Source organism: Myxine glutinosa, chromosome 1 (genome assembly GCF_964187855.1).
Source record: "Myxine glutinosa chromosome 1, kmMyxGlut1.1, whole genome shotgun sequence".
NCBI classification, from domain to species: Eukaryota; Metazoa; Chordata; class Myxini; order Myxiniformes; family Myxinidae; genus Myxine; species Myxine glutinosa.
This window is the reverse complement of record NC_136261.1, coordinates 341,242,965-341,263,503: the sequence shown is the minus strand read 5'-3', so window position 1 is coordinate 341,263,503 and position 20,539 is coordinate 341,242,965. Positions and strand designations below refer to the sequence as shown.

Here is a 20,539-nt window from a genome sequence, read left to right as displayed (position 1 = left end):
CAATCGTCACGATGAAATATTTAATTTATACGTCGTCACAATAATGTGGAGAGAGGAGCATAGCTTCGTTCACGTGTCGCCACACACAGGAAATTGCCGAGATATATTTTTTTTAAATCGCGGCATGGTCAGTCATACACCGCCTGAAATAACAGACCGGAAAATGCCGAGATACATTAAAAATTCGTCGCCACACACGGGAAATTGCCGAGATATATTTTCACTTTGCACAAAAATAACATCAAGTAATCGAATCAATAGGAATGTCCTGTGCCTATAACACCGACGTTATAGGCACAGCTGCATCTAGGCATTGTGTAACATCGACGCGGCTTTTGTTTTAATTAAAACTTTTTGTACTTGTTTTCTCTCTGTTGCACGACACATTTAGTGTAAAAATAAAATAAAAATAATACGAGAAGGGAACTCGGTAGAGCACAAACCTCCATCAGGCTGAACAGTTTGTTTTGTATCCCAATGATAGGCCGGATCTGGATTCCGACCTAAAGCAAAATGTAATCGGCTTGTTCTTCTCACCTAACCAACTCAAGTCATCCATAACTTTTTATAATATCATGTTAAATATCGCTTTTCGCCCGGTCTCTCAGTGGTGTCGAATCTCTTATAAATTAGATAAATCTCGTATCTGAATCCATATTCAGATCTTCACCAAAATCGAATCGATTAGTCCTTGTCACACACACAACCTGTCCACCAAGTTTCGTCCACATATGTCCACAACTTTTTGAGATATCGTGATATATGTCGGTTTTAGCCCCATCTCCCAATGGTGAAGAATCCTATTGGATAAACCTATTGGATAAACAATTTTCATATTCACTTGCTTTCCTGTGCATTTAACGATCCAAAATATAGCTTCAAGGAAAGAAGTGTGAGGAGAAAGAAATATTGTCAAAACAATCATACATGAGGAGTAAAGATGGCCTGGAAAGAAGGGAAGAGAAGCATTAAACTCCACGCCTCGACAAAATGGCAAGCTGGAACACGATTGTGAATCTGGTCCCACAGGTAAAACAAGAAGATCAGAAGCAACTGTATTGTGAGTGTCAGGAGAGGTTTTACTCAGTAACAGCAAATTATGCAAATATTATATATATATTATTATATATATATATATATCAGTCATTATGCGACCTTCACATCATCAGTGGGGAACAGCCAGCAAGGTGTCCCATACAGCTGCTGCCGCACCTTACTGGGGGCGATAAGCACCGCCTGCCACACGGTAACATCATCTCTGGTATCCACTCATCATATGGAGTCGACCTGGATGCGGTTGGGAGTTACTAATTGTTATCTGTAATCTGGTTCTCCAACCTAATGAGCGAACGTCATGACGTCATCGCCATGCACGTCCACCTTTTGATGTCCAGGGACTGTTCTCTCACACTCCTCCTTCCAGGACTTCAAGCAAGCAGTGCACCACCATCTCTGGTTTATTTTCACCGCCATCTCTGGTTTCATTGCATAGCCATCAGTGCACCACCATCCTGGTTAACCTTTCTAAATCCAGACAGAGTGCACAGCTCAACTCTTACTCCTCACTTCTCCTGTCTATGGAACCACCAGAGGCTGTTCTGTCTAGCTCTTCCCTCCAAGACTTCAAGCAAGCAGATAGAACACACTCGGCCATAATACCACCGGGTAGGTGGTACAACATTGAAGACTTTTCATCCACAATTTTGACCCTCTAGAAACAAACACCTAACGATCACACACATGCACACACACATTCTGACACACACACACACACACACACACACACACACACACACACACACACACACACACACACACACACACACACACACACACACACACTCTGACACAAACACACACGCACACACACTCTGATACACACAGACACACACACACACACACGACCAGATAACACACTCTCAACCGCATCCAGGTCGACTCCATATGATGAATGGATACCAGAGATAATGTTACCGTGTAGCAGGCGGTGCTTATCGCTCCCAGCAAGGTGCAGCAGCAGCTGTATGGGTCACCTTGCTGGCGGTTCCCCACTGATGATATGAAGGTCGCGTAATGACTGATATAAAAACCGAAAGGTTTTCAGAGTTACAAGTGTATGGAAGGCCCACTGCGTTGCCCTGATGAAGCACCAACAAGGGCGAAACCAGGTCGGTAACTGAGTTTTGCATGCACTTGTGACAGTATCTGAATTTATAATCCATAATGACGCACTGCTAGATGGCTCCCGGAGCATTGCAGGCAAGGCGTACATACATGGCGATGAGGTCATGACGTTCGCTCATTAGGTTGGAGAACCAAATTACAGATACATATACATATATATATATATATATATAAGTTCAAAACACACCTGGTCACAAGTGTGCCACACTGACCAGGTCCTCAGCATCATCCCGTTTCGGCCCTTCAACCTCGATACGGTCAGCTAAGGTGGGCCAGCAGGGGCACATACACATCTACATGCAGCAACTGCACCCGGATGCATACATACCCCCACCCCCAGCCAGTGCGAACAACAACAACAACAACAACAACAAAACCTCTTTAATGGCCGAGGACTTTTTTTATGATAAAAAAGGTAAAAAAACACGCTCAAAAGTCATTCAATAAACCCATCACCATCACCACCACACAAGAACCCAGGAAAATCAAAAGCCAAGAAATCAAAAGCCAAGAAACAAGAAATCAAACAATAAATAGGAAATCAAAGAGAGAAAGCAAACCAAAGATCAAGAAACGAAAGAAAACAAGGTTCAAAGACCAAGATGAAAATCAAATCAAACTCAATAAACCATGAATCATAAAAACCAAAGTCCATCATCCCTATCCCAAACCCCCCAAAAAACCCTCTCCCACCCCAGGCAGCAGATATCTAACTCTAACTAACCAAAGGGGAGGGGAGAAAGGAAAGAAGACCCTATCCCCCCTCCCACCCTCCCAAAAACAACCAAGGAAGGGACACCTTAAAACAATAAGGATCAAAGGGCCTTTTTTCCTTTGCATACTGAAATCAACAACCGGCTGCTAACCGCAGCCGGGAACATGCAGCCACAAACACGTTGAGGACTCGACCCACCACTGGAAATAATAATGAAAGAAAATAAAAATCAAACCAAGGCAAAATCAAGATCAAACAAAAGGAAACCCAACTGCCCCCACCCTCCCCAGGCCGCGCCCGGGAGGGCCCACCCGGAAGATGCACCACAAGGAAGGCACCGGCTCCCTGAGCTGCCCACGAGGCATGAGTGTCCCAATGAGAATCACCGCCTGACAGGGCCCGCAAGCACACCTGCCGGAGCACCCCCAACCTTTCCAAGACCGGGCGGCAAGCTCGGTCAGGGACTACGGCTGCACATAACTGTCGCCCGCACATTTGGAAGTAACCTCCCGCGGGACCCCGCCCCTTCACCACGGAAAAGCCCGGCCGTATTCTCCGCTACAGGGAGGGCTTTACAACACACCTGACGCATCGTTGCGGCCAGCACACCACCCCGTCGCCCGCAGGCTGTCACCAAGCCTGAACCTTTGGAGGCAGGATTGGCCCATGCCCCATATCTGCCCAGGATCCAACCACACCCTGGTATGGAAACCTCTGGTTCTCGCTCGCCACAAGACGGTCTTGATTATACAGACCGTTCTCCAGGCCTGCCTCCACTTGCGGACAGGCACTGGTTGTGGTAGGAGCCCGCTGAACGCAAAGACGTCCCGTCTGACCATCACCAGCCAAGGCACATAGCATTCGAGGAGGCCAGCCGCAAGTGACCAGACCCCCTCGGCGACAGGGCAGTCCCAAAGGACATGCCTGACGGTTTCGTCCCCTGTGCATCGGGGTCGGGGACACTGGACGGACACGTTCAGGTCCCTCTGGAACTGAAACACCCGGACCGGAAGACACTCATGGGCGGCTTGCCACGCGACGTCCTTCTGGTCGTTGGCGAGACAGCGAGCCGAAACGTTCTCCCAAACCTTTCTCGCCGTACGTTCTGCGAGAGGCCTTCTGCGAAGGATACGCACCTCCCGCAGCACCGCCCTTGGGCACAAGTGATCCAGGACCTGCGACAACTGCCAACCGATGGGCCGACAGGTCAACAGGCCCTGCTCCCGGGCGAACCCCTCAAACATCCGGAAATACCCCGGACACGACCCAGAAAAAGGCCGAGACAGCGGGAGGGACCGCCCTTCCAACCGCGCGATGGACGGCCCCAGAAAAAAGAACAAAAAATCCCGTGCCAGCAGGCGACCCGGGTCCTCGGACACAAATAACTCCATTAGAGTACACGCAAATGCAGACATACATACAAACACCGGGCAGGGGACACCCTTCCCACCCAAGGACGGGCTCATCTTTACTACCCTCCTACTCCTGCGCTCTGCTCGGGTACCCCAGAAGAAAGTGAAGATTAATCTCTCCAGAGCCCGTCCCACCGCAGGAGGAGGTGGGGAGATTCTCGCCAAATACAACAACTTACCAATCAAAACATTCTTGATCACTAAATTTCGCCCCTCCATGGTTAGGCGACGAGACTGCCAAGAAGCGACCTCCAATTCCAATCCCCCAATGACCGTTCACCAGTTCTCAGCGGCCCCGCCGCCTGGGTCAAAGCAGACCCCGAGGATCTTTAATCGATCTCTCCGCTCCGTGTACGGGCAAGGGGGGCCGGAGCCCGTCCTGTGCCGACCAAAGTGCATGACCTCACTCTTCTGAGGATTGATTTTAGAAGAGGAGGCCAACCCAAAATGCTCGCAGAGACCCACCAGTCTGCACGTGGCGACTGCATCGGTGACAAACACTGACACGTCATCCATGTACAGACTCACCTTTAGGCGCTCCCCATGGGTTCCGGGAATCCACAACCCAGGGAAGGATGGGTCCGCTCGCAGTGCACAAGCAAACGGTTCAATACAAAGGACAAAAAGGACTGGTGACATTGGGCAGCCCTGCCTGACCCCAGAAGCGACTGGGAAGGCTCACGAGGTGTCCGTTGACCAAAACACGGGCTTCAACGTCCCTATACATCAGGTCCACCCAATGCATCAAATTTGGCCCAAAGCCAAAACGGTCCAAAACGGCCATCATGTATTCATGTGACACTCTGTCGAAAGCCTTCTCCTGGTCCAAACTGACTATGCTCAGTGAGAGGCCTCTCTCCTCCGCTAGCTGGATCGCCTCTCGAACCAGGCCCAGGCTGTCGGACACTCTGCGTCCCGGAACAGCACAAGTCTGATCCGGGTGCACAAGGTCCACCATGACACCGTGCACCCTCTTAGACAGCACCTTTGTTAGTATCTTGTAGTAAACATTCAACAAAGTGATCGGGCGCCAGTTGGACAGATCGTCCCGATCACCCTTCTTGTGCACGACGTTTACGACGCCCCGGCGCATCGAATCTGGAAACCTTGCAGAGGTGGCTAGCTCCCTCACTACCTGCAGATAGTCTTCGCCAAGGACGTGCCAAAGGCGGCGATAAAACTCCACGGGCAGGCCGTCGTCACCCGGGGTTTTATTCGCGGCCAAATCCCTAACAGCGGAGGTCAATTCCTCCAGGCTCACCGGCTCCTCCAACCGCTCCCGCTGTTCGGGGCTCAAATGATTCCTCAGATGGCCGAGAACGTCGGCCATCTGGATTTGGTCAACCGGTCGTTTTTCAAAAAGCCTGGAGTAATAGTCCTCCACTGCTTCAGTAATTTGGTCCGGATCCGAAACACGGCCTCCCCCCACATTAACCTGGGCCAAACCGCCCCTCTGCCTGGCACATCGTTGGAAGAAAAATCTGGTACACTTTTTGTTCCGCTCCAATGCCTGCACCTTGCTCCGGAAGATGACGCCCCCTGCCCTGGCTTTGAGGAGGCTAAAAATCCTCCCCTTCACCCGGCGGATCTTTTCCGACACGTCCCTCCCTTCGCAAAGTTTCTTATGCAGGCGCTGGAGGTACTCCTGCATGCGCTTCAAACGCTCTCGTTTCCCCGCGGCCCTCATTCGCCTGGCCATACGGAAAAACCCGATGGTCCTACGTTTCACCTCCTCCCACCAGGCTGCCGAGGTAGGGAAGAGGCACCTAACCGTTTCCCACTCCCTATACTTCCGAACGTAGGAATGCACTAAACTGTCATCCTGCAAAAGGCGACAGTTAAGCTTCCAGAGTTCAGAGTGCCGGGGACGCAACCCATTTAATTCAATACCCAGAGACAAACGACAGTGATCTGAAAATGCCACCGCGTGAAGTACCAGGTCCGGGTCGCCAAAATTTGGTGTCAAAAAGATGTAATCAATCCTAACCCGACTGGTACCAGCCGCATCGGTCCGGGTGACCTCATTCCTTTCCGCACCCGTGTCCCTCAACCTAAAATCCTGAACAAGCCCTTTAAGGGCCCGCGCCGATGGCCCCAGGGGCAACCTGTCCAAACTTATATTACAATCTCCCCCGACGATCACGGGGCCAGAGGTGGAGAGGAAGGGCCCCAACTGGCGCAGGAGCTCCACTCTTTCTTCCCGTCGTTGGAGTGTACACATTGACCAAGGTCAGTGGGGTCGAGGACACCACCACCCTGAGCGCGGCCAATCGCCCCGGAATAATTTTTCTAAACTAAGGACCTCGACATTCGGGCTCTTAATAAGGAACCCTAATCTTGCCGCCCTGTTAGTGTTGCTTCTGGACCAATACGACTCTCCGTACCGCCAATTTGCACGGAGGTATCCATACTCACCGTGCGGAATATGGCATTCCTGCAACAGGCAGACATCCCATTCAAAATTGCGCAGCTCTTCAAAAATAGCGATCCTCCGGACCGTGGTACGGACTCCCCGTACATTTAAACTCGTTAATTTAAAGCTCATAGGTGTTAGTGTATTAATCACCAACCCTAGTGCAAACCACGAAAGTGGAGTCATAGGACTTATGAAGCTCCTCCCTCCTTGCCAAGACACGACGGGCTACCATTCTTCCTCCCCCTGCGGTTCTTCCCGCAGCCGGGAGCCACGAGGGTACCCAGGAGGCAGTCCCCGTCTATGCAGACATTCTCCCCGGGTAGCAGGGAGAGGTCCTCCTCCTCGGGGGTCAAATAAATTACCCCCCCTCGCCCACCATCCGGGGAAGAAAGCCACCAGTCCTCCGCGAGCAAACCCTCCTTGAGGCCCATGGCCACAGCTGCCCCCGGAGGAGGGGTTAGGTCAACGGGTGGGGAATGACTCACGGGGGAACGGGAACGGGAGCGTTCAGGGGAAGACGGCATTTGGGCCCTCCCCCGGAGACCTGCTGCGGCCAACCACAACTGCACCCCACCCCTACCACGAGCAGGCGATCCCCCAGGCCTGGATGGGTCGCTTGATGCACGGGGGGCTCTGCGCCCCACAGGGGTTTTCTTCTTTGGCATTCTTGTGTTCTTTCCCTGTGGGGCTTTGCCCAGAGGAGCTTTCCCTTTGTCCTGGCCCCTCCTCCGACGCTTTTTCTCCGTCCATTGTCCGGGATCGCTTTGTTCATAGCCGGAGGAGGAGCCATCACTTCCAGCCTCCGGCAGTGGGGTTTCTGGCACCGAGGATGTTTCTTCTGACCCCGCCACCGGAGCCACCATTCTTCGTGCTTCCTCCCCTCCCACCGCAGTGGGCCCGACACCCGGCGAAGCCACATCCAGGTCCTGATCTACCCCTCCCTCCATGTTCTCCTTCCCCTCCAACTCCCTCCCTTTACCTTCTACAGGGCGGGGGACTGACACACACACACAAACACATTAGTCCCCCCCTCCCCGACCCCAGATGCAATACCCTCCCCTGACCCTTGGGCAACACCCTCCCCTGCCTCTTGGGCAACCCCCTCCCCTGCCTCTTGGGCAACCCCCTCCCCTGCCCATTGGGCAACCCCCTCCCCCACCCCTTGGGCAATACCCTCCCCCGCCCCTTGGGCAACCCCCTCCCCTGCCCCTTGGGCAATCCCCTCCCCTGCCCCTTGGGCAACCTCCTCCCCACCCCTTGGGCAACACCCTCCCCTGTCCCTTGGGCAACTCCCTCCCCTGTCCCTTGGGCAACACCCCCCCTGGTCCCTGGAGGCACACCGTCCCCTTTCCTTGTCCCTGGGGGCACACCGTCCCCTGTCCCTGGAGCAACACCCCCACTCCTGCCCGCAGCAGCACGCATCTTGCTCGCGTAACTCTGCGGGCAGGAGCGGAAAGTGTGCCCCGGCGCACCACAGAGGTTGCACCGCACCGCTTGGATGCAGCGCTCCCTCAAATGTCCCAACTCGCCACACTGGGTGCAGATGTTCACTGTACACCCAGTAATCAAGTGGCCAAGTTGAGCGCATCGGCGGCATAATTTCGGCTGTCCCACGTAAAAGACTTGGCCTCGGTCCATCCCAACCATAATCCCATTAGGGATGTGGGTGACCGTACCAGGCGTACCATCCTCCCTCGTCCGCAGCTTTACCCGGAACTGCCGAGTCCCGGTCCAAATACCGAGGCTGTCCCGGACGAGCCGTACTTGGCCTCGGATGTCGGCGTATCGACTGAGCCAAACCTTGACATCATAGTCACTCATGCCTTCATTGTACAGGTGGACGGTCACGACTCTCTCCTGTGTTTCTGAGAGAGCCTCGACCACCCAGTCTGCCAGTTTCCCAGCAGACCGAGCGGTAGCCCACCGGCGCTTGCTGTGAGGTGTTTTTAATTTTGTGGTGGTGAGGTTTTTATTACGTGTTTTATTGCTGTGAGGTGTTTTTAATTTTGTGGTGGTGAGGTGTTTTTATTACGTGTTTTATTGCTGTGAGGTGTTTTTAATTTTGTGGTGGTGAGGTGCTTTTATTACGTGTTTTATTGCTGTGAGGTGTTTTTATTACGTGTTTTATTGCTGTGAGGTGTTTTTAATTTCGTGGCTGTGAGGTGTTTTTATTACGTGTTTTATTGCTGTGAGGTGTTTTTTATTTTGTGGTGGTGAGGTGTTTTTATTACGTGTTTTATTGCTGTGAGATGTTTTTAATTTTGTGGTGATGAGGTGTTTTTATTACGTGTTTTATGGCTGTGAGGTGTTTTGAATTACTTGGTGGTGAGGTGTTTTGAATTACGTGGTGGTGAGGTGTTTTGAATTACTTGGTGGTGAGGTGTTTTGAATTACTTGTTGGTGAGGGGTTTTAAATTTCTTGGTGGTGAGGTGTTTTGAATTATGTGGTGGTGAGGTGTTTTCAATTACTTGGTGGTGAAGTGTTTTGAATTACGTGATGGTGAGGTGTTTTGAATTACGTGGTGGTGAGGTGTTTTGAATGATGTGATGGTGAGGTGTTTTGAATTACGTGATGGTGAGGTGTTTTGAATTACGTGGAGGTGAGGTGTTTTGAATTACTTGGTGGTGAGGTGTTTTGAATTACGTGGAGGTGAGGTGTTTTGAATTACGTGATGGTGAGGTGTAATCGTCCCAAACTTCCAGTCTGCACCTACCCCTCCCCTATGTATGTGCTGAGGGGTTCTTTTTTGAAAAAAAAACATTCAACCAAAATCTTCAACCTAAATTGCCTATAAAAATGTAATATCACAAACACAACAAATGCATTTGTGCAAAATAATTGTTTGTGTTATGATTGGTGTAAATCATGACAACACAGCAATTCAGGTACAGTCATTATCCTCAGCTAAAATAAGCCCGTTCTTCAGTAACGAGGCTAGTATATATATCTATCTATAGATATATATATATATATATATATATATATACGTATATATATATATATATATATCAGTTACTATGCGATTTCATACCATCAGTGGTGAACCACCATTATGGTATCCCATCCAGCTATGCTGTACCATAATGGGAGCGATAAGTACCATCTGCCACATGGCACATTGTCTCTGGTATCCACTCATTATATGGAATCGCCTGGATGCAGCCGGGAGCAATCAAACCAAATATATGTTCAGTTCTCCAGCTTTCAATGAGCGCACGTAATGACGTCACTGCCATGTACATACGCTCTGCCTGTCAAGCTCTCAAGAGAACCCTCCGACAGATCAGAATTTTGATCTTAGTTCAGATACTGTACATGGCATGACGTATACTGTACATATACTGTACATCAAATACTGTACCTTTTACGTCATGGTAATGACGTACATGGCAGTGACGTCATTACGTGCGCTCATTGAAAGCTGGAGAACTGAAGATATATTTGGATATATATATATATATATATAACAATGCCCTTTATAAAGCCCATTCACAGTACATTGGAGTCGATGTACGCACTATAGTTAAGGTCAAGAACACCAGTCAAAAGGTTTTTTTGTTCTGTGCCAGCTAAACTTGGCAGAGATATCTGTCCTTTTCCATGTGTTTTGCAGAGAGTGTCACATTTTTCCCAGCAGAGTCGGAGTTTCCTGATACCATTATAAACCTTCATGTTTTTGTGGAAAGCGTTTTGAAAAGGCCAAAATACTTTGGACGACTCCTCAAATGTTTTTGCTCTGTGCCATGATATACAGTACAAGGACCGATTCATCAACTGTTAACTGCCCTTCACTGGCGTTTTGACCCATTGAAGCACAAAACTTCTCTTTAGTAGTGGATGTGCGACAATTCAATTCGAGCTATTTAACCTTGCCATCTAATGATGCTTAATAAGAGGGAGAGAAAAATAAAGAATGCTGCCTTTCAATGTCCTCTGCAAAGTCACAGTTGGAGTGACAGTTGGGTGCTATATATCTGGATTTTAAAATGCCATTGATTTAGAAAATCATTAAAACATTGCCCTGTAAAATAATAACTCTTTCCAAGTTGATTAATTTTAATTTTAATGACTAAGTGAAATTTAAAAATATCACTGAGAAAGAATGACCAGCTCTGATGAAAAAATAAAAATGGGATACTCAGATTTTTTTCTTTTTTTACATTTTTTTCTTTTACAAACTCTGAGAAGAGCAATGATAAATTGACAGTGGAATAGCAGGGAAACAATTGGGCACAACCCTAAAGGGGATAAGCAACACATGAGAGAGAAAGAGGAGAGAGCGGGAATTTAATCAGAAAGTGAGAGGGTTGGGTTCGGTAAATGGGTATAATAAAGATCATCCTACTATATTAAACAAGCATTCTGAGTAATGCACTGCAATACATGTTCCCTACCGGCAGTCTGTCGTCCGGAAAACACCGGTAGGGGACTAATAAGCCCGCAAGGTCGCTCCGTGGAGTAGCCTGCACGTTAGGGTGGAGTAAAAATATCATTTAAAATGTTTTTATAAGCTAGTATATGGGAAATGTGCCAAATGACCATAGAAACAATCCTGCAAAATTATAATTATTTCTGACCACTCCTTCATCGCCCTCAATCTGATTGAAATTTTGGCATATTATCGCATTTAGACATGTATCGCATTTCGTGATACATGCTTTGATCCGCCATTGACCACGAGGTGACTTGGAGAAGAAGGGGGGCGGGGCGCCAGAACAGGGTGTGGCCCACCCCCGCGTCATCAAAGGCGTGGCCACAGAGCCCTCAGCCAGCCAACCAGGGCTGAGGAGCGTCACCGACGGGGGTGGTTTGGTGAGCTGCGTAGTGATACGCAACCCGTTTATATTAGCACTGGCTGGGACTATTTATGCCAGATGAGACGATTTGCTGCACTTGGGCGATTGCTGCACTCCTGCCACCCCCCTTAAATTCGTGTGAGTGAGTTCGTGTTGTTTGTGCTGTCTGTCTGTCTATCTGGGGAACCCTAAGTTAAGCCTGTAATAAGTTGTTTTTGTTTGTTTTCAGAACGATGGCGGTCACAAGAGATCAAGTTACATGCGTGATATTTGGAGCTCCACGAAACATCCAAACTAACGTTCTCCCAACGTACGCTGATGTCATGAAAGGATACCTTCAATCTCGGCAACAGCTTAGGACGGAGAATGGCAAATACCCTTCATTTGGTGACATATCTCACAAACTGTGCTATGAAATTCAAGAGGTATGGGTAACGGCCTCTCTTCCAACGGTATCGCACGCGCAAGCGATTGAAAAACTCAGATCTTTCCATGACAAGTACAATTCAATCCTAAAAGTCTACAAGGGAAGAAAGGATCAAGCCACCTACAAACAACGACTCACAGACTTTCTCGACAAATCTAACAATCTGTTTGATCTTAGCAAATGTAAATGTTCTGACATGGTGTCTAACTGTAACTGCTTGAAAGAACATAAAGTGCCGCAAAAAGAGCGAGAGTTCCTTCAAGACCAGAGAGGACCGAGGAACATGGTAATTGGCGGAATAGATCAAGAAGAGACATCAAGATTGAAGAGTAAAGCGGAAAGAGAAGAGACCAATCTCAAACGAATGAAAACTCACTACGAAGATGCCAAAAGTCAGATTGCTTCTACGTATGACGAAAGTGAAGAAGACTACGCGGATAGCGCGACTGACGATGAGTATATTTCTGAATCAGTTAATCTCCAGAGCACACCAAAACCGGTTCGACAACAGCAACAAATGACGATCTCACTACCTTCGCTCGCTAAAGCCTGCGACCGAACTGGCGTCTCTGACAGATCAGCTGCTAAATTAGCTACATCAGTTCTACACGATCTCGGCGTAGTTTCACCAAAAGACCGTTCTAAAATAATTGATCGCAGCAAGATCCGCAGAGAACGTAGCAAAACTCGAGGAGAACTTCAAAGTGATGTCTGCACCGTCATAGAGGGACTATACTTTGATGGTAGGAAGAATAACACCATGACTCAGGTTCACGGCACTGACAACAAGAATCACCGAACAACAGTCAAAGAACAACACGTCAGCATCATCGCAGAACCCGGTTCATCGTACTTCAGCCACACAACTCCATCATCAGGATCCAGCAAAAGCATTGCAGAGTCTTTAGTCGCTAGTCTGAAGGAATGGAATGTGAAGACAGAGGACATCAATGTAGTCGGGTGTGACGGCACTAACGTGAATACGGGACATACAGGAGGTGTTATATGACAACTGGAAGAAACCTTCAATCATCCACTGCAGTGGCTGGTATTGTCCTCTTCATGTCAATGAACTTCCGCTGCGGCATCTGTTCGAGGAACTCGACTGCACAACTACAGGCCCGCGTGGATTCTCAGGACCCATCTGAAAACGTCTATCAACGTGTAACGAACAGCCTGTAACATCGTTTACGCTAGTGAAACTGAGTCAGGCATTGCCGAATGTGGACCCGAGAGACTGGAGTACAGACCAGCGATATCTCTTGGAAATGTGCAATGGCATTAGCGAAGGTGAATGCAGCGTCGATCTGGCCCTACGAAACCCTGGATGCCTGAATCACTCTCGGTGGCTTACAACAGCTAATAGAATACTCCGACTGTACGGCAGCGTCAAGACACCACCCGAGAAGTTGAAAACCATGGTGACATATATCATTTGAGTGTATGCTCCAATGTGGTTTTCCATCAAAGTCCACTCGTCATGCAAAGATGGAGCCAGGCACATCCACCAGATGATCGTCAAGTCACGATACCTTAGCGCTAAACACAAGAAGATCGTTGACCCTGTTATGCACCGCAACGCGTACTTTGCACATCCAGAAAATATACTACTGGCCATGATAACTGACCATCGACCTCAAATACGAGAATGGGGCTTGCGGCAAGTGATGAAAGCCAGAGCAACAGACAGACAGCCTACTGGACAGATACAACGGTTCAAGGTCCCCGCTAAACTCAACTTTGACGCAGTGGAGTACTTCGACCTAATTGACTGGGGAGCATGCGCCATCTCGGAGCCTCCCGTGATCCGAGGCATGTCAGACCCTGAGCTGAAGGAACTTATCACGATGGATGTCACCCCAACTGTCCTCTTCCCTAAATTCCCTTGCCACACACAGGCTGTGGAAAGGACTGTGAAACCCGTGACCGAGGCCGCTTAAGCTGTGTGTGGCAAGAAAAGGCGAGACGGCTTCATCCGTGCCCGTGTCGCCTCGCGACAGATGATGCCATCGTTTGAATCGAAGCGCGACTTCACACACTTCACATTGTAACTGTGTGACTGTAACATTCTGAGACAAACTATAATAGACCTATGATTTGAATGCATCTATGAGCTGTTTTACTATGTTGCATAGTATAGTAAAATAAAAAGTTACTGAGGGAGATCAAAATATTGTTCAATTTTAATACAATTTTAACACAGTGCTCTATAGATGTAATGGCACCTTTTGGCATATCTAGCAAGTTAAAATTCAAAAAAAAAATTGGGGCTATTTTCACCACCCTACTGCACGTGCAGTATCTGGTGCACTGTGTGGATTATATAATTACCAACTCACGGTCTGAGGTAACTCGGCTAAAAATTATCCAATTTGCACCAAATAAAGTTTATGAATGGTTGCACAGACCCCTACTTCTCACTAAAAGTGGAAACAGAATGTAAATTGGAGTTAAAATAAGCCCACAAGGTCGCTCCGTGGAGCAGCCTGCACGTATTGCACTATGTGTGAATTATATAATTACCAACTCATGGTCTGATGTAACTCGGCTCTGATGTAACTCGGATGTAATAAGGAAATTCTCTAGATGTGTGCACGTGTGTGTGTACGACTGTACGTCTGAAAATCATATTTAAAAAACAGGGCTGGATCGATCTGCATCAGGTTTTGCATACGTGTTGCTAGGATCCAGGGTCAGGTCATGGGTAAACAAGCATTCTGAGTATTGCGCTGCAATACATGTCCCCTACCAAAGTTCAAAGTGCCATAACTTTGTCAAAAATGATCGAATATGCAAATTTATGCACTGTTGATGCTGGTTTTCAAACTTGATCTGAGGTATGCTGAGACACGTGTGTCACGCCTCGCCTCGTTGATAAGCCCGCAAGGTCACTCCGTGGAGCGGCCTGCACGTATTGCACTGTGTGAATTATATAAATTATTACCAACTCACGGTCTGAGGTACGAACGATTCAAGAGATATCCATTTTTTTTTTAATACTTTCGTTTAATTAACGATATCTGCCAAACCACGTGCCCGATCGCAAATTCCAAAAGGACATTTTAGTAGACTGACATGCTTAACAGATTTGTGAAGTTTCCCCTCGATTGGATCAAAAATGAGGGAGGGGCTCGGTTTTAAAGGTTCATGCTTAAAAACGTCATAACTCTGAAACCATCAGTAATTTATTATATTTTCCGGTTCACGATCAATGATCGGTGTATATATATATGTTGCTCGGCTTGGCTCCGCCCCTCCAGAAAGTGCGCGCTGTGTCGCGCTGTTGACGTTCGCGAGACGAGGCTTAGGACGCGCAGTGTGGCTTGAGGAGAACTCGAGAATAAACAAGAGATATCCATTTTTAAAAATATTTTCGTTTAATTAACGATATCTGCCAAACCACGTGCCCTATCGCAAATTCCAAAAGGACATTTTAGTGCTGAACAGATCTGTGAAGTTTCCCCTCGATTGGATCAAAAATGAGGGAGGAGCTCGGTTTTAAAGGTTCATGCTTAAAAAGGTCATAACTCTGAAAACATGTGATGCGTGACGTCATGCTCGATGAATTTTTTGTTCGTCATGGGTATGCGATTCTGCCTGTAAAAGTTTGGCCTCGATCTGTTCAGCCGTTGCAGAGAAAAAGTGGTTTTCGTGTTTTCACGAAAAACAATATGGCGACCGAACCACGTGACATGTGACGTCATAATTACCATTAAAATATTCTACAGACCGAGTCCATCATATGGTGAAATTTTTTAAATCTCAATCGGTCCTATTATTGCAGAGAAATTGGTTTTTAAAGGAAATTAAAACCTAAAATGGCACTGAGTTAAGGGTCATCAGAATTATCAGAATTACCAAAGTTCAAAGTGCCATAACTTTGTTAAAAATGATCGAAACGTCGTGAAGTTCGAACTTGACCTGTAACTTATCATGATGAAACGATGTGCCAAGATTGAAATCATTAGCATTCAGCGTTTAGAAAAAAAGTCCGGAAAACTGTTCTTTGCGTGACGGACTGATGGACTGACAGACGGAGGTACGGCGTGCAAACCTATAGTCCCCTCCGGTGTACACCGGTAGGGGACTAATAAAATACCCCTCCTGTTGTGAGGGGGGAACATGATTTATGCTTTTCGCCTGTGCATGTACATTTCATAGTGCAAGTGGTTTACTGACCCCTGCAGGCAGGTGGCCATTGTTAGCCATGAAACAAAATATATTTGCTCACCTCGCCCACTATTGTCCTCCCTCCCACCCCCCCCCCCAATAAGCCGCCCCCAGGATGCTCCCGAGGGGAGCAGGTGTTTGTTTCTAGAGGGTCAAAATTGTGGATGAAAAGTCTTGAATGTTGTACCACCTACCCGGTGGTATTATGCCCGAGTGTGTTATATCTGCTTGCTTGAAGTCTTGGAGGGAAGTGCTAGACAGAACAGCCTCTGGTGGTTCCATAGACAGGAGAAGTGAGGAATAAGAGTTGAGCTGTGCACTCAGTCTGGAGTTAGAAAGGTTAACCAGGATGGTGGTGCACTGATGGCAGTGCAATGAAACCAGAGATGGCGGTGCAAATAAACCAGAGATGGTGGTGCACTGCTTGCTTTAAGTTCTGGAAGGAGGTGTGTGAGAGAACAGTCCCTGGACATCGACAGGAGAAAGGAGGAATAAATGTGTTGAGATGTGCAGTCAGTCTGGATTTTGGATGTTTAACTAGGAGAGTGTTACAGGAAGAACGTGTGCATATTGGAATATATAGGAAACGTTGGAGGCCTGAGAGAGCAGTGGGAGCAATATTGGAGAATATACAGTGGAAAACAGAAAGATCATCGACCTTCTTGCTACGTGAGAGCAACAGACCTCATGATTTGGCGTCATCATGCGAGAAAGAGAGGAATCGGGGATATAGGCGTTTTCTACAAAGATTAATCCATAATTCAAGAGTGAAGGAAGATTTGAGGTGTGTTAATCAGAACTTCCACTAAGCTGTTGTGGATGGTGAAAGACCTGCAAATTCACATGTTGGCTGTGTCAAATGTTGAGCTGTTGCATGTTTGAGGAAAGAAATATATTACATGTGAGCTTTGCAGAGAGGCACGATTTCTCCAAACCTTATGGGCAGATTCGGACTACCGATTCGAACTCCTCTCATCCTCTCCACCAACACGCCACTAAGGCTGTTTTACTTTGAGAAATACGTCACATATGACGCATACACCTCTGCAATACCCAAGAGAGAATGTCGCTTCCTTCCGAAGGAGTAATTGCAATTACTTCAGCCGTTATTGTGCTCGGCATGACGACATTTATCAACATTTTGAGGCTGAACAAATTGGCTATTTTGCGATCTGTCGATGTGGTACTTTAGCGATTTATTTTTCATTCTTGTTAGTTTGAAAATGTTCGAGAATAAAAGGTATGGCTTTTAAATGCTTATGACCTCATTCTATAGTAGTTTTTAAGCTTGACGTTTTGTACACATTTGAATGGGCGGCCATTTCCTCCCCGTGCCATCCATACATATGGAGTACGATCGTACTCCATAATATGTCGCTCTTGGTATTACATAGTTGCCAACTCTACCAATTTTGGTGGTAGTCTACCACTCTTTATATATGTGAACAGCCTACCGATTGTATTGCCCAATAATAGCGAAAAATACTGCTTTAACAATATAATGTCTCCTCAAATTTTCGTTTATAGCTTTTCATGTTATGACAAGGTCGTTTCAGATTCTAAACAATCAACTCTATCTTTCATCAAATAATGCAAATGCTAATTTTAGCACAAAATTAGTGATCTGCATGAGCATCAAGAGAAGTTAAAACAAAGAAGTAAAATACCTTCAATGGTAATTGATCCACCATGAATCAAAGAGAAGCTGACTTTTTGGGCCATACCCTTTGTAGGACCAAAAGAGAAAGATGTGGGTTTATAAAATACACTACATGCCCAAAAGTATGTGGATACCAGAACATCAAACCCATATGTGCTCGTCGAACATCTCATTCCAAAATCATGGGCATTAATATGGAGTTGGTCCCCCCCCCCCCCCACCCCCGTTGCTGCTGAAACAGCCTCCACTCTTCTGGGAAGGCTTTCCACTAGATGTTGGAACATTGCTGCAGGGAATTTCTTCCATTCAGCTACAAGAGCATTAGTGATATCAGGCACTGATGTTTGGCGATTATGCCTGGCTCGCAGTCGGCATTCCAATTCATCCCAAAGGTGTTCGATGGAGTTGAGATCAGGGCTCCGTGCAGGCCAGTCAAGTTCTTCCACACCGATCTCGACAAACCATTTCTGTATGTACTTCGCTGTGTGCAAGGGGGCATTGTCATGGTGAAACAGGAAAGGCCTTCCCCAATATGTTGCCACAAAGTTGGAAGCACACAATACTCTAGAATGTCCTTGTATGCTGTAGCGTTAAGATTTCCCTTCACTGGAACTAAGGGGCTTAGTCCGAACCATGAAAAACAGCCCCAGACCATTATTCCTCCTCCACCAAACTTTACATTTGGCACTATGCATTCGGGCAAGCAGCGTTCTCCTGGCATCCGCCAAACCCAGATTCGTCCGAAGGACTGCCAGATGGTGAAGCGTGATTCATCACTCCAGAGAACGTGTTTCCACTGCTCCAGAGTCCAATGGCGGCAAGCTTAACACCACTCCAGGTAACGTTTGGCATTGCGCACATGGTTATCTTATCCTTGTGTGCAGCTGCTTGGCCATGGAAACCCATTTCATGAAGCTCCCGATGAACAGTTGTTGTGCTGATGTTGCTTCCAGAGGCAGATTGGAACTCGGTAGTGAGTGCTGCAACTGAGGAGAGATGATTTTTACACGCTACGCGCTTCAGCACTCATCGGTCCCGTTCTGTGAGCTTGTGTGGCCTACCACTTAGCGGCTAAGCTGTTGTTGCTCCTAGACGTTTCCACTTCACAATAACAGCACTTACAGTTGACCGGGGCAGCGCTAGAAGGGCAGAAATTTGACGAACTGACTTGTTGGAAAGGTGACATCCTATGACGGTGCCACGTAGAAAGTCACTGAGCTCTTCAGTACGACCCATTCTACGGCCAATGTTTGTCTATGGAGATTCCATGGCTGTGTATTTGATTATATATACCTGTCAGCAATGGGTGTGGCTGAAACATCTGAATCGACTTATTATAAGGGGTGTCCGCATACTTTTGGTCATGTAGTGTGTGAATATATATATATATTGTTACGGACGCGGCTAGGATGTTGATTGGCCGAGCGGATGGCCGCCGCGCCCGAACAGTTACCCCGACTAACCCGATTCCTGAACGTTGGCCAAAATCGCGCCACAGATATTCAATGGGGAAAAGACAAAAGCGAAGGATGTGAAGAAGAAGAACACCAAAGCAAAAGGGTGGAAATACGAATATAATTTATTACTATTTACACAATCAAAGAAACCAAGGAGGAGGAAAGATAAGAAAATAAAATAGAAAGAGGGACGGACCAGAAGGACACAGTGCAAATTCCTAGCTTACCTATAGCAGTCTTAATTAACCCAGGTACAGAACAAACAAAACAAACTCACGTACACAAGAAGGATAGAATGGCAGGAATGAATGCTGGAAGGAGGAATGGGAAGGTTCAGCTGGGGCAGATGGTTCGGGCTTGATCCCGCACGGAACGTCGGGCTGGACCTCGACGGCCACCGATGCCACCGCAATCTGGCTCTCGCGGGGTAACGGGTCGACGCTGCCTGGTGGAGTCAACGCTGCTTGTGGGGAGCCCAAAGCTGCTGGTTCTCTGGCTCAACTCTTTCTTGGAACCTCTCTGGCGCAACTCTTTCTTGGAACCTTTGGCGCAACTCTTGTAATTCACCTCTCCCTCTCTTGCTTAGTCCAACAACCACTTTCTCTCTTGCTTGGTCCAACAACCCTTAGTCCCACTCAGTCCAACTCTTAGTCCAACAACCACTTTCTTTCTTGCTTGGTCCAACAACCCTTAGTCCCACTCAGTCCAACTCTTAGTCCAACAACAACTTCTCGGCTTTCGCGCGCGCGCTTTATAGCGCCTCAGGTGATCAAGCCGCTGGTGTCCAGGACACGCCCATCGGTCAGCTCGCCTCGGCCCTGATTGGTCGGCACGGCCCTCTGGCTCCACCCTTGATGATGATGGGTGGGCACGCCCTTCTTCCCCGAGCTGACCACGCCGTAATGGCGGCAAATGCAGTTGGCAGTAGAGGTTTTGGGAATGGGAATGAAAGGGGATCTATCTATTTGAATTCGGTGCAATGGAGTATTAATTAATGGAAGACAAATCCTTAACCTAATACACAGAATAAGGAAATAAACTACTGAACAGGGATATATGGTGTCCTTCGTGTATGCTTTATGGAATTAACTACGGGAACGCCCTTTGACCTTTATACAACACTGGAGTAAGGAGGGTGATATTTTACAACAATTTACACAACAACAACAACAAAAAAAAACATTCTCATATCCACAACAATATATATATATTTAAATAAACATAAATACATACATATATATACATACATACAAATGCACATATATAAACACACATACACATATATTATGTACTTGTAAGTA

General features: G+C 47.4%; 2 protein-coding genes and 1 long non-coding RNA gene across 7 annotated transcripts in view; 2 read left to right on the top strand and 1 right to left on the bottom strand.

Moving 5' to 3' along the window:
• Positions 1-13,002, top strand: part of LOC137412805 (uncharacterized) — a 57,416-nt gene extending 44,414 nt beyond the window's left edge. Inside the window, exon 2 of the mRNA XM_068098135.2 lies at positions 11,754-13,002. Coding sequence (XP_067954236.2) covers positions 11,758-12,960 — 1,203 coding nt within the window. The 5' untranslated portion in view covers positions 11,754-11,757 and the 3' untranslated portion in view covers positions 12,961-13,002. The remainder of the gene's footprint in view (positions 1-11,753) is intronic.
• The window catches only part of LOC144889486 (uncharacterized), a 497,490-nt gene that overhangs the window by 339,451 nt on the left and 137,500 nt on the right, over positions 1-20,539 (top strand). The window contains exon 2 of the long non-coding RNA XR_013621798.1: positions 8,778-8,833. This is a non-coding gene — a long non-coding RNA (uncharacterized LOC144889486). The remainder of the gene's footprint in view (positions 1-8,777; positions 8,834-20,539) is intronic.
• LOC137412771 (neutral amino acid transporter 9) overlaps positions 1-20,539 on the bottom strand; it is a 195,871-nt gene that overhangs the window by 162,025 nt on the left and 13,307 nt on the right. Inside the window, exons 1-2 of one of the 5 annotated variants that reach the window (XM_068098087.2) lie at positions 2,111-2,237; positions 928-1,017 (exon numbers count right to left, since the gene is read on the bottom strand). The exons of 3 other annotated variants lie outside the window; for them this stretch is intronic. In XM_068098087.2, the coding sequence (XP_067954188.1) occupies positions 928-1,017; positions 2,111-2,222 (202 nt within the window). In that variant the 5' untranslated portion in view covers positions 2,223-2,237. Of the gene's footprint in view, positions 1-927; positions 1,018-2,110; positions 2,238-20,539 lie in introns of those variants that run through there. One more of the 5 variants, XM_068098122.2, reaches the window with a different exon arrangement.